Raw genomic sequence first — 13,813 nt, 5'->3', positions numbered from 1 at the left:
AGAAATAAAAAGATTATTAAAAAAATATATATATATTTTTTTTTTTAAAGAAAAGATTATTAAAAATTAGGGGCATCAGGCGATTACAATTTGTAATCGTAATTAATTGCATGACTTCACTAGTTAACTCACGATTAATCACAGATTTTATATCTGTTCTAAATGTACAAAAAAAATTCTAGGTTTTCATATTCTTGTTAAAATGTTAAAAATTAAAAAAAAAAGTTAAACTAATAGAAATATTTCAAATTAATTTTTGACGTCTATAGCTGTCAATGGCAGTAAATTAGTTAATATCAGAACACCCACTTGTGATTACATTTATTGTATGTATTGTCAAGTAATTAACTGAACTCATGTGACATGTGGCCAAAAGTTTGACTTTTCACGTGCTTGATGGCTTTAAACTGGATAGGTCAACACGTGTTTCCCATACTGAGTTGCTCATTTCCTAAGTCTCAACTGGCTTATAGACATATATCAGTTTTTGGTGGTGCGCCACGTTTGCTGGCAATTCACTCATTTGAGACTAATTTAGGAACGACTTCACACAAATGTCCCGAAAGCTGTTGCAACTGAACCCCGATCTACATGCTGACATCCTGCCCTCCCGGCCACCAGCACCAGTTCTCCTCACGTTTCCCTGAGGGGTGTCAAGCACTGAGGATAAAAAGAAAAGTAGAAGACACGCAGGGCTCCGCAAAAGCGAATGTAGCTTTAGAAGCTGATACTTACAGGAAAGACTCATTTGTCACCGTTGTCTGAGAGCCATGTGTGATGACCAAGACGGTGTACGCGGGGCATGGATCATGCGAGTGTGATACAGGGAGGTTTGTCTTTGAAGCAGCATCACTATTCACCACCACATGTGCACAAAGATCCGTTTCCAGTCTCCTGCTTCCTGAAACCACAGCATCTCCTCCACTAAAACACATGGAGCTCATAGTGGTTCCACATGAAGAAATGGCAGCGATGTTATGAAGCGCAACGCAGGACTGAACAATTTGGCCTGTGCTCGTCTTTTAATGTGATGGATGTGTGTACTGAGTGAGTATGTACATGGTGAGTGATGTCATGCGCAATATCATCTTTTTTTCACATTTTAAGCTGCCAGCTACACAGTGAGCGACTTTTGTGGTTTTCTGACAAAGCAGGCATGGTGTTTGTGTGTGTGCTGGTGTAAACACATGAATTAGCAGATGTGTGTACGATGATTTGAATTTGATTGTTTTTACTGGACAGTTACTAGTACTACAGGTTGCAGGGAAATACTGGCATTCAGTACACAATTGTAATGTCCACTTCGGTCTGAACAATTTATTGACAAAGTAATACCAACCCCTCTCCATTACTAAGGTCATCCGCACTGCCACTTTTAGCCATTATGAGCTTTTGTCTCTCAATTAGAGGAAATTATTTCCCATATGAAACCCTTCACTGTAAAAAAATAAAAAAATAAATAAAAATGAAATAAAAAGCATGTTTGAAATTTGCTGCGACATCTCCTGGAAGGAGATGTAATTTTAAGATGATGCTCCCATTGCTTCTAAAACTTGAGAAAAAAATTAAGTGATTGTCCAACTGCTGTCCTTTCTGAACACACATTGAATTTTTTTATGTGTTTCAGTCCAATACAAAAGTGATTCACAGTACTGAGGCTGCACTCCTTAAACTTTTTAATGAATTTTTTTTTGTGCCACGGACTTTGGTGACTCTCTTATTTTTGCACTGCATGGTAGATTTCACTGTAGCGTTTGAAAGAGCAGATAACAGTTCTTAGCTTTCTCATTTAGAGCATGCTGTTTTTGGTCATAACTGTTTGAAACGAGCGTCTGTGTCAGTCACTGTGTCACTGTGGAGTACCTCAAGGCTCAATGCTTTGACCAATTTTCTTTATGCTGTATTTGCTCCCCCTTGGATCTACTTCAAGGAAACATAGTGTCTCCTTCTACTTTTATGCAGATAAGAGTTAAATCTACACTGTAAAAAAAATTACAAATAACATGTTTGTTTGTTTTTTATTATAATTTTTCAGCAGTGCAGGGGTGCCAAAAAAATACAGTGAAATAACAGAAACTTACTTCTCAGCAAAATATTTTTTTCGTTATTAAAATACAGTTTGTAATTTCAACAAGATTTTGACTTATTTTCAGGTTGTTTTTAATGTTTAATTAGAAACATCATCATCACACTTTAAAGCAATTAAATTACCTAGAAATATAATAAGTAAACATTGTATTACCAGTAGTAATGCTTAAAATTTCAGAAATGCGCTGATAGTTGTTAATGACAAAGAAAAACTATGGGGTTTAAAATGGCAACAATTAACCGTTATGGTAATTCATTTATATAGCAGTTACCCACCAGTTACAAGGCCCTCAAATCTCTTTACGTACCTTTAGCAGATATGAGATTAAAATAGATTAATTAGATTAATTAATTTTAAAAATTCCTGTAATTACTGAGATACATTTTTTTAATCGCCTGACAGTACTAGTAATTTTAGATCACATGAAATGTGTACTTAGTTGGTAGTGCTGCAGCAGAGGCACTGCAGCATCCCTGTAAGTTCAAGTCCAATTCTTTGCTTTGCATATTATTTACCCTCTTAAGGTTTCCCCTTTCCCTATTTCTCTTTAGATGTCCTTTCAAAATCAATGTTAATACAATGTCAATGAATGTTACCGTCTAGGACATTACAGTAACTGTAGTTATTTTCAATAAAAAAAATAAAAAAACTACTCAATTAACTTATCGCATAATTACAAAATTTTACTCTTAATTTCTCAGTAATTTTAAATGTTTTTCTCCTTTTATTATTAGTATTTTTTTTAGCGTTTTAAAGTTGCATTTTACAGTACATTCCTTAAAATAACAGACAATATTTGTGAAATTAAGATTAAATTGTGAACATATTTTAACCATAAATATTTGTATTTGTAATGTGTTTCTTGGTAAAAGAACAGAAATATTGCGTGGTTTCACAGTTACTGTGATTTCATGTTATTTTACATTCAGTACATAAGATCAGTCTATTTTTGAAAATTAAATGATATTTTAAAAATATAGGAAAAATATGTCAAATAAAATAAAATAAACATCGAAACTCTGCTATTTTAGGATTTGTTTTGTTTTCCTTTTTATTTTACTTTTTATTTTTTGTACAGGGTACCTGCCTTTGCAGTGAAACAATCCTGACTACTCAAAACCTTTTTTTGCATGCCTGGAAGGTGTCAAAGCACGGCTAGATTCAAACTTTGACATGCAGAGCTGCATGCAAATAAAGTGGTATGGTAAAAGGAGGAAATTCTACCTGAGATGTCAGCTATATGGATGGAGAGTTTAATCTGCTATTAATTAGCAGAAAACTACCCCAAGCATCAGACTGTCTGTGTTCTGGCCACTTTGTCACTCCCCTTCCAGCATGTTTCCATGTTCTCATCAAGTGCACCACCTTCCCCCCTCACCTTCATCTGTTGTGTGGGGTGCTGACAAGCCATCAGCATTAAATTGTAAGAGGATATGCACGTAAAGATAATCTGTCTGATTTTGATCGCAATCGCTACCTGCTCAGACCAAAGTCAGCAAAGCCCCAATTATCTGATTTGGTCTAACGATTATCCTGTGGTGTGAGGTTTAACCTTCCTCAAGCTGCTTGGGAAAAGATTGGGACGACAGTTGTTAATGTTAAATATTTTCAAAGAAAGCTTCTGTTATTTGGAGTTATTATGAATCATATCTGAACTACAGTTTGGACTTTGAGATTGCTAAGAAGCTAACTCAAGTCTGGCACACACAAAAATATTTTTTAACATCTGACATATTTGGTGTCTGCCACACTGTTAGATTTTTATTTAAATGTTGAAACTGTTCATTTGCAATAATTGTCCACAACTGTTTTCAGGATGAGGGGTCATAATAATTTTGAGAGACATCCGATAATCAGCCTTTTGCTGAGTTTGTTGGAAGGCGGGAGTCTAGCTCAAAATCAACAAGATTATCTTTATGTGTAGGCTGCTTACACAATTACTGTTAAATGTTGGCTAGTTGTCGTGCAGTGTGTACGTGTGTGTGCGTGTGTGTATGTGTGTGCGTGTGTCCATGCATGTATGTGTGGGCAAGTTCTCAGATCAAACACAGCGTAAGACGAGCCCATAAACAAGCCTTCGGGACCATTTAGGATTATTGGAGTGAGTGGTGGAGGCTAGGAGGAGAGGGAGTTAGGTACAGAAATCAGCTGCTCTGTTTATGTACCTTTCAGTGGTGATTACCGGTCCAATCTGTCTGTTTAACGGAGGAAATATCATAGTCTGGCGAAGTGCGTGGGTTGGTGGGAGTGGGAGATTCTTATGGTTGCATTTTCTATAAGAACTGGAGAGATGCCACAATTTTGCATGGAATTATAGCGCCGGTGCAGCATTAAGTGTTTATTTCTTCATATGAACGAGCTTAACTAAGCCAAGAGAGTGAAAGCAGAGAGAGGACCACCACAGACCAGGCGATTGAGGATATGTGTCAGACATACTGTAGTGCCATGACTCGCGCCAGCGGTTCCACACAGTGCAGTGAAAGATGTTTCTTTGGGCAGCAGGCACACTGACAAGTAGTGGCCAGCCTTTTGGAGACAGCACTTTAACCAGGTCAGTTTACAGAGTGGCGTATTCATAGAGATGAATAGGCAGTATTATGCTCGCTAAGGGGTTGTTTAAATTCATTACAGTGCAAGATTAACTTTTTTTTGTCATGTGCATTGCTGCTTCTGGGAAACAGAAGGTTTAATCATTAGGAGTATAGTAGAGGAAACAATGGCAGGTGTGGATGCTGGTGTCACCCTGAATGTTTTTCAATATCTGTGTATCTACAGTTTTACCTTCTAAAATAAGTAACTGTGTAATTTCTGTTTAGTTTCAATGGCTGCAACAGCAAATCCTACCCGCTGTGCGGAATTGTTAAAAAAAAGATGTTGATAATGATAAGAATCCATCCATCCATTTTCTTAACCGCTTGTCCTCACAAGGGTCGTGCTGGAGCCTATCCCAGCTGGCTTCGGGCAGTAGGCGGGGTACACCCTGAACTGGTTGCCAGCTAATCGCAGGGCACACAGAGACAAACAACCATCCACACTCACAATTACACCTATGGACAATTTGGAGTGTACAATTAACTTGACATGCATGTCTTTGGAATGTGGGAGGAAACCGGAGCACCCGGAGCACCCGGAGTACCCGGAGAAAACCCACGCAAGCACGGGGAGAACATGCAAACTCCACCCAGGAAGGCCGAAGCCCGGACTCGATCTCACGTCCTCCGTTATTATTATTATTATTATTATTATTATTATTATTATTATTATTATTATTATTATTATTATTATTATTAACATTATCATTATTATTATTATATATTTTTTTTTTTGTTATTATTATTATGTTAGGGAAAGGGCATGCTCAGATAAAAAAAAAATCCAATCACAGTTGAGAAAAAGACACACGGCAAAAATAATAAATAAATAAATAAATTATATATATATATATATATACACATATATAGGCTATATTGAGTTTGTTGTCAGCATGTTAATACTTTTGTCATACATTTTATGAAAACTTAGAAATGAATGCAGTCTGCCAGTAGAACAAATAAATGAAGAAAAACATTTTCTGTGCTATTTTAAGAATTTAACATTTCATCCACCAATTTAGGGCAAAAATAGAGACAAGACAACCATTCAAACACGCATTTACACTATCACTTACTGGCAATTTAAATATGCTGCCTGCACAAAAAGTCAGGCAAATTAACCACTACCGTATCCGTGACTTTGAATTTAACTAGTAGAATATAACATTTACATTTTAGAGATGTTGCGTGTATCCAATCCAAATACAAAGACATGACTATTCATTGTACAACAGCAAAAGTAAATCTTGCTGATTTGATTGACTCCTCCTGTGCAATTTTAATATATAACCGTTCAAATAGTGACTCATTGCTACAGATGGGATTTTACTGTACCAAGTCTGCATTATGTCATTTTTTTTTCACCAGAAAAAAATTATTGCTCTTCCACTAGTTGGCAGAAGGTGCACAACTAATCTGCGTATTGTGACATTTTTGTTCGTTGGTGAGATGTGACATTTTTCCAAATATAAAATATGAGTCTAACACAACACAACCGTCATTTTGTGGATTGGATTAAACGTTTAAACTGGGAGCCACAAGATGGCGCCAAATGCAACGCTACACAATCACAACCAATAAATACTACAAAAAATGCAACGCAATGGACGTGGCAATTTGAAACACTTTGCTGTTGAACTATCAACATTGCAAATATTGTTCAAATTAGCAGCATCGTGCTTGCATGTACATGTGCGTTGTGGAACCAAAGGGAATTGTTTCGGCTGCCATTTTTAATCCCAGTCAGCCACAGCCACCGGAAGTGCTGGATAAACCCAGTCTGAGGCTACAAAGTGCGACACAGAGCAGAGCTGCTGAAAATTAACACTACAACCCAACCGGCCGGCACAGACAGCGCAACTCTTATTTATTTCTTCTTTTTGAAATCCAACGTATTTGTGGCACAATGGTGAAGATCGCTTTCAATCCGGCTCTGGCGCAGAAAGCTCTGGTCAAGGAGCCTGTCGTGAAGGTGAGCGACAATGCCTGCGTAGTAAAATAACTGTTAGCAGGCCTGCACCGGCCGCTGCACATACTCGGTCCGTTGCATTTCTGCCCTGTGCAAGCTGCAAACACAAATTTGCAGCCGGTACATCGTGCATTTTACGTGATGACGCCGAATACTGTGACGATTAGAGTGCAATGTTCCTATTAATATGTCCGTTCGTTGTGTTGTACTTGTGGCATTGCTTGCAAGAAGAGCTTTTTTTTGTGAACTGTACAAATGGCAACAACAACAAAAAACAAAAAGGGGAGAGTAGGGTTATGGTTTCAGAGGCATGTATTCATGCACAACGAGTAACGTCCTTCATTTCCGTTGTGTGCAGGACCCCGAGCTCGGCACCGCTCCGGTGGGCATCACAGGCTCCACAGGTCGTTGTTTGGTCACACTACTGGGCATCGCATTCATCCTCAGTGGACTCATCGTCGGGGGAGCATGTCTTTATCGATATTTCACTCCGAAGGTCTGTCTGATTATCTATCTATCTATCTATCTATCTATCTATCTATCTATCTATCTATCTATCTATCTATCTATCTATCTATCTATCTATCTATCTATCTATCTATCTATCTATCTATCTATCTATCTATCTATCTATCACTGCGTGCTGATCAAATGTGTGTACTGTATTAGAGCCACTGTGCTCTAAAGTATATTTGGAAGACTAGGTCTTTATTATTTCAGTAATTTTATTTATTGTGTGCGCGCACGTGCTCGTTTTTGTCTGGTGTGCCGTCAAGTGTTTCTAATATAAAATGCAATCTAGGCTCATTAATATGGAGGACCAAAAGTGCCAAAATTAAATAAATGAATACACGATTAAATAATTAAATAAATGTGTCACGAAATAATTAAATGTGTCATGTATTAATTAAATATGGAATTAAATAAACCAATAATTAAATAAATGTGTCATGAAATAATTAAATGTGTCATTTATTAATTAAATATGGAATTAAATAAACCAATAATTAAATAAATGTGTTATTAATTAAATTACCTACATATATACATATATATATAATTATTTCTGTATTTATTTATTTCATTTTCCTGTGTTGCAGCGTTTCATTAATTTATTTTATTTGTCAAACTCGCCCCTCAAAGTTAGTGGGCGGGGCTGATTCACTCAAATCTTGTCTAATCGACTGTTTCCGCCTGAAGAGGTGAGAAACATGGCAGCTAACGTGATGGATTTGTCTTTTTTTTTTTTTTGCTGATACAGAGTGATCGAAGTATTCATTTATTTAATGTTGGCACTTTTGGTCCTCCATACATTAAAGGTTGGGAAACATACATGAAGTTGAACTGATTAAATGTGCTTTGGCTCCCCCTGGTTGCATATTACAAAGGGAACACATTATTGGGGCACATAATTTAAAAATTGCAATTTTACTAGAATTAAGTTGTATATATTTAAGACTAAAGTAGTGTATTTTTTAGATTAAAGTTGTAATATTACAAAAATCCAAATTTTACGTTTTACAAGGGTAAATTTACCTTAAAAAAAAGAATTTGTTTAATTATGATTTAATTTCAAACTATGCCCTCAAAAATATGAAAAATATATCAATCCACCTTAATCTTTAAAATATGTAACCATCTGAAAATAAATTATATGAGCTTTTAAGATGATAGTTTTAATCTATCTTTTTTTGTTATTATAGTATCGCCTTAATACTCCTACTTAACTGTATTTCATTGATACAGACCATTTGCATTTGCTTCTACCCAGTTTAAAAATAACATTGCATCTCTACATGTATGTGTAAGCGTCTAATTCCTGTTACTGTGCATTTTGACAGTACTGTGCTCTGTGATATTTACAGACCCCGCGGTTTAGGGGTTGCACAACTTCAGAATTTTTAGGTCAGCACAATTGTTACAAAAGTCCGAGTCAACGTTGACCAGTCACTGATGATTTTCAGTACGGTACTATAATTTTGAAAGTCCCGCTGGAGCCTGCTTTTTATGTCCTTAACTCGTTCTCCCTCACTCACCAAAGCTGAACATTCACAAATGCAGTAGACAACAATTAAAGTAAAATAAGGCAACAAACTAATTTCCTTCAGCATAATTACCTACAGCTGCAAGCAGTCCATGATTTTAATGGCAAAAACATTGATTAATTAGCGACTAGTTGATGACACTCTGTAAACATCATTATGTAGTATTAACTATAGTTAGCTTGAACAAATCTAATGAAGTTTTGTGCATCATAAGGATTTATGCCCATTAGGGGTGTGCCCAAAAATAGATTCTCATAAGAATCGCGATTCTCATTTAGTAAGATTCAGAATCGATTTTATGTAAATTATTTTATACTGTCTTCCCTCTGTTTGTGTCTGCCTTTTTTGGGAGCGCTGTTCATGTTGTACCCGATTTGGCCACTTACGGGCAGTGTGGTTCCACGCGGTCTGATACACTGTTAAGTTGTAGCCACATTAGAGAGTAGAAGGAAAAAGTCACAATCAAGTTATTACAATAAAAGTTGTTTTTTGCAGCGTGGAGCCATTCTTTTGAGTGATAAAAGTGCTGCGAGTAGAGCACTAATTAGCATTAGCAACTTAGACTGGAGTAGATCATTACGATTTCTTAAACATCTATAAATTGAAGCAAAAATCATTGTCAATCAAAACATTTTGAATAAAAAAAAGTTCTTAATCGAAAATCGATTCTGAATCTAATCGCAACCCCAAAAATCGGAATCGAATTAAAACGTGAGACATTCAAAGATTCCCACCCTTAATGCCCATGCCTGTGTCGTTCAGAGGCTGTATCACGGCTCCATGCAGTTCGGCGACATGTCAACTGTTGGCGATGCAGAGAGACAGCCGTATTATCTCCCACGGGTGGAAGAAGAGGTGGAGATTACCGACAGCATGGCTGTCATCAGCGTCCCACCTCCCCGTTTCAGGCCCGGAGACCCCGCTTACATCCTCCATGACTTCAACAGGGTGAAGCAGCTGTACAACTCGTACGCAGAAAGTGCATTTTGAAATTTTTCCTGTTATGCGAGTGTGTTTTTGTGTGAGCAGAAACTTACCGCATATCTGGACTTGACTCTGAGGACTTGCTTTGTGATTCCACTAAACACATCGGTGGTGCTGCCTCCTCAAGACCTCATTGACCTCTTCTCACAGCTGATGGTGAGTTCAATGGTGAACAAATGACAGTCAACTGAACGGACTGCCCCACATTACAAAAAATACATTTACATCTAAAATACATCCAGATCCATGCCATTCAGTGGAATAATTAGTATAAAAAAATTTTTTTAAGTAGTGCGCTGACTAAATTTTGATTGTGTGGTATGTATGAGCAGTTAATCCAATTTCCTGTGATCCTATCCAGTCTGGCTCGTACCGCAGCTACTTGGTGCAAGAGGACCTCGTGGTGACCGAGCGCATCGATGACATCAAGCCTCTCGGCTTCTACATCCGCAGGCTGTGCACTGGGAAGGAAACCTACCGAATGGAGCGCCGTGCCAGCCTACCAGGTCTGCATGCACTCATTTCATTCGACAGTGATGTCTATTAATTTCATAAGGTTACTTAGTTTTTAATTCCCATTAGTCTTCCATTTATCCATGCTGCTTTGTCGATTGTAGAAGAGTCGTAATAGTGTTGATGTTGCTCATTATGCAGCTAAGTAGAGATAGATGGATGTTTTTTTGTTTTTTTTCAAGGCCAATACCGATTATAAGTAGCAAAGGAGGCCCATAACCGATATTTGGAGCCGATAAAAATTTTCAGTAAAATGGAAACAAATACTGGGGTGAACATTAAAAAAATACAAATTCCAATTCTTAAAGTAGCACTAAGGAACCTTAATAAAATATTTTCATAACTCTTCTGATGAAACATTGACTTAAAACTAGTTGAATGGTGCCTTCGCCATGGCCTGAGGGGGTCTTTCTCATTTTTACTGGCACTAAGCAACTTTGAGGAGGATGGAAAGAACACTGCCACACAAAAAACTACAACTGTGCTTACTTTTTTATCGCATATGTCAAAAGCTACCCCGGATGAAAGGACAGTCAATCAACATTGGCCCGGATTTCACTTGCAGGAGTGAGCTAACAAAACGACGCAATGCGCTTGTCCTCATAGGAAATGTGGTCTTCCTTCAGACATAACAATACCGCTTTTGTCTATGTGGCGTTTTCATAATCAGCGTAAACGGAAAGTTCCTTAATGTTGCTTTAACTTGAATTTATTGAACAACTTTTCAGATTTCAAAATGTTTGAGTTTTTTAAATTCTTTAATTAGAAAATACACATTTTAAAATTCTAACATAAAGTTCAGGGAGTTCCCAGGGTCATCAGCGTGTCTTTAAAAACCTAAATGAAAACTTAAGTAAATTGCTCTTTATTAATATTTCCAGTAAGTAAAGTTTTCCAAAATATCTGAAATGTAAAATTTTTACTTATCCTTGTTATAATTTCAAACAATCGCAAAAGATACAGAGCGTTTCCCAGGTCAGCAGCATCTCTTACAAAGTTAACTGAAAATTTAGCTCCGTGAGGTTAACAGTTTTAAATAGATTTTTTTATTGAGCGTCACAATTTCTAACTCTTTTACAGCCCAAAACGTCAATTGACGTTAAGGACACGCCCACTGTATACCGCCAATAATGTCAATTGACATCAACTATGTTTTTTACTTGTGCAGCGCTGGTTTGTGAGTGGGGTGGAAAATCCAAAAACACCCACTAACTATGGCCAGCAGATGGCAGCATTGTATCTCTTTTCAAGGGGCTGCCGTGTATCAAATGATATGAAAACATGGCGGATCTTAGGAAATAAAACGTTTTCAAGGATGGCGTGAATGATCAAAGGGTTTGTCACATTAAATCAAATTTTCAGAGCGTCACTAAATAGAAAAATATTAGTGTCAAAGTCACTGTTGTGCAAAAAATGTATCTTTTTACAAAAAGCTTGTGTTCTCCTTATTTTTTTCCATTTTCGCTTGATGTCACTCAAATTACCTATTATGAAATCCAGTCTTTGCTATGGTAGCCACCATGTTTATGTAGTCATAGCACACAATACTCATTTATATTGAAAGATGAGTGAAAATGCTCAAAATCGGCTGGCAGGTTGTTTTTTGGATCAACGTTTGGCAGTGAAAGAGTTAAAAAGGCCCATACCGATATTAGTCAAAATGCCGAATATCGGTACCTTCTATCCCTACAGCTAAGTCCAGTGGTGGGACAAACAAGCAAACCTTAATCAGGCGCTTGACCTCATTCCATGTTTGATATTGGCATAATTTTGCTTACATGTTGGTATGCTGTTGATAATATTTGTTGTTGGTATAAGCAGGGCTCTAAAATATAAGAAAACATTAGTGAATGCAATGATGCATTCTTCATGGGACAATGGGGACGTGATAACAAATGTGTTGTTAATATTGGTGATTGTAACGCAAGGAAAAAGATGGGATTAACTTCTTTGTGTCCGCCAGGCGGAGGTATCCAGAAGCGCTCTGCAGAGGAGTGCTTCACCTTCCATCACTTTGAAAACAAGTTTGTAACCGAGACTCGGATCTGCAAGGCTTGAAGGGAGCGGGGGCGCAAGTGTGAAGGCGATAACCGGAGCGGCGGATGCAGAGAGTCGGTGGGAGTAGGTGGCAGAGGAAACGAGCTTCAGATGAAGTTAGTTGTATTTAAGTGCATCTCCAGATTTGGTTTGCATTCCCTGCTTTAACCCTCAGTGATGTGTTTTTGTCTCCTCTGCTACATTCCCTTAAACATTCACTGGTTTTAGATTTCAACTATTAACTTGCAGTCTTGTGTCCAATTACAGTAACTGAGGATTTGCAAAACATGAGTTTCATCTTTTTCGTCTGTAACTTCCTCTAACTCTTTGTTATGCTCCTGTATTACAGCAGACCTGTTTGTGTTGGCCTCCAGCTCCACTGTTGCACACATTCAGAGAGTGGTAGAGCAGCTTTGTATACTCATGACATGTACAGTATAGTTATTGTGGGTTATGTTATGTTGTAGTATGATAGCACACATCACTTTGGAAATGTTACAGTTGCAGTGTAAACTATAGAAGCAAAAATCCAGAAGCCCTTCCCAGAAGTCTCTTCTGTCCTGCTGTAAAATAATATTTCATGATGACATACCTGAGAACAGTGTAGCGTCCTATACAGTGTGACCTGTGTTTAACCTAATTTGTGTTTGAAGCCGTGAATGTTAGAGCATATATTTTTGGTTAGGTGATCATTTGAATTATCTGTCGTAAAATAGTGGAAAGAAATTGTACACGCTAAAAACAGTTGGGTCAAAAATAAACCAATTATGGGTTAAAAAATGGTCATAATGTATAAAGCAACCCAGAAAGTTGGGCCAGATCATCTACTTTTGTCAGTTCGACTTACCTTTGGGTAAAAAATTGGGTCATTTTCTATTAAAAACAAAACCCCCCCCAAAAAAGTTGGCTGGAAACGAACAAAACAAAGCAAAAACAAAACAGAAAGTTGGATCAAATTGACCCAAGTAGAAGATCTCACCCAAATTAGTTAAACAAAAGTAACTTTTCTTTTCTTCTTCTTTTTTTTTCTTCTGCAAAACAACCCAGAAAGTTGGGTTAAATTGAACTATAAAGTGGATCGGTCCATTTTTTTGTTACTTTTGACCCAACTGTTTTTAGAGTGCAAGTTAGATTTGAGCCAGTTTTTCCAAAAATATAATTCGTTTTGGGTTGGATCAAGTATGCTTATTACAATTGCCCTCGTTTGTGAGAGTCAGAGGTTCCAGCTATTTTCAGTGGCGTCCTTACACGATGCCTGTCGAGAAAGACAATCGAACATGAAGTGTGCTTGTAAATGGTTTTTAACAGAATACACAATTATTCGATCCACATGTACAGCCCTTAACGGATCTCACTTTTTTTGCTGATTAAAGATGAATTTAACATTCATTTCATGTGTTTGCTCGTCATTATGTAAATAATAGATTTTTAAAAAATGTATATTATATTGCAAATATTATATGGCATATGGTCGCTGCTATGTGAAAAACACTTACCGGTATGTCTTTTTTTTTTTTTTTAGGTGTTTGGGATGTCTGCATTAAATTTGTTCCCAAAAACCTTAAAATAACAAAATGGACATGTG

At 37.1% G+C, this 13,813-nt stretch overlaps 1 protein-coding gene across 1 annotated transcript; it reads left to right on the top strand.

Annotated features, from left to right (window-relative positions):
• The first annotated feature begins 6,412 nt into the window (after nt 1–6,412).
• On the top strand, nt 6,413–13,617 carry LOC147168228 (integral membrane protein 2A-like). Its single transcript, XM_086085286.1, has 6 exons — nt 6,413–6,652; nt 7,008–7,145; nt 9,457–9,642; nt 9,724–9,834; nt 10,040–10,184; nt 12,155–13,617. Exons 1-6 carry the CDS (start codon nt 6,587–6,589, stop codon nt 12,247–12,249), a joined length of 741 nt encoding a protein of 246 aa, XP_085941412.1. The 5' UTR covers nt 6,413–6,586; the 3' UTR covers nt 12,250–13,617.
• Nucleotides 13,618–13,813: the final 196 nt, after the last annotated feature.

This window comes from Leptonotus elevatus, chromosome 9 (genome assembly GCF_054856555.1).
Source record: "Leptonotus elevatus isolate MCC_2025b chromosome 9, RoL_Lele_1.0, whole genome shotgun sequence".
In the NCBI taxonomy this organism is placed as follows: Eukaryota; Metazoa; Chordata; class Actinopteri; order Syngnathiformes; family Syngnathidae; genus Leptonotus; species Leptonotus elevatus.
This window is presented reverse-complemented; position numbering and strand designations above follow the sequence as displayed.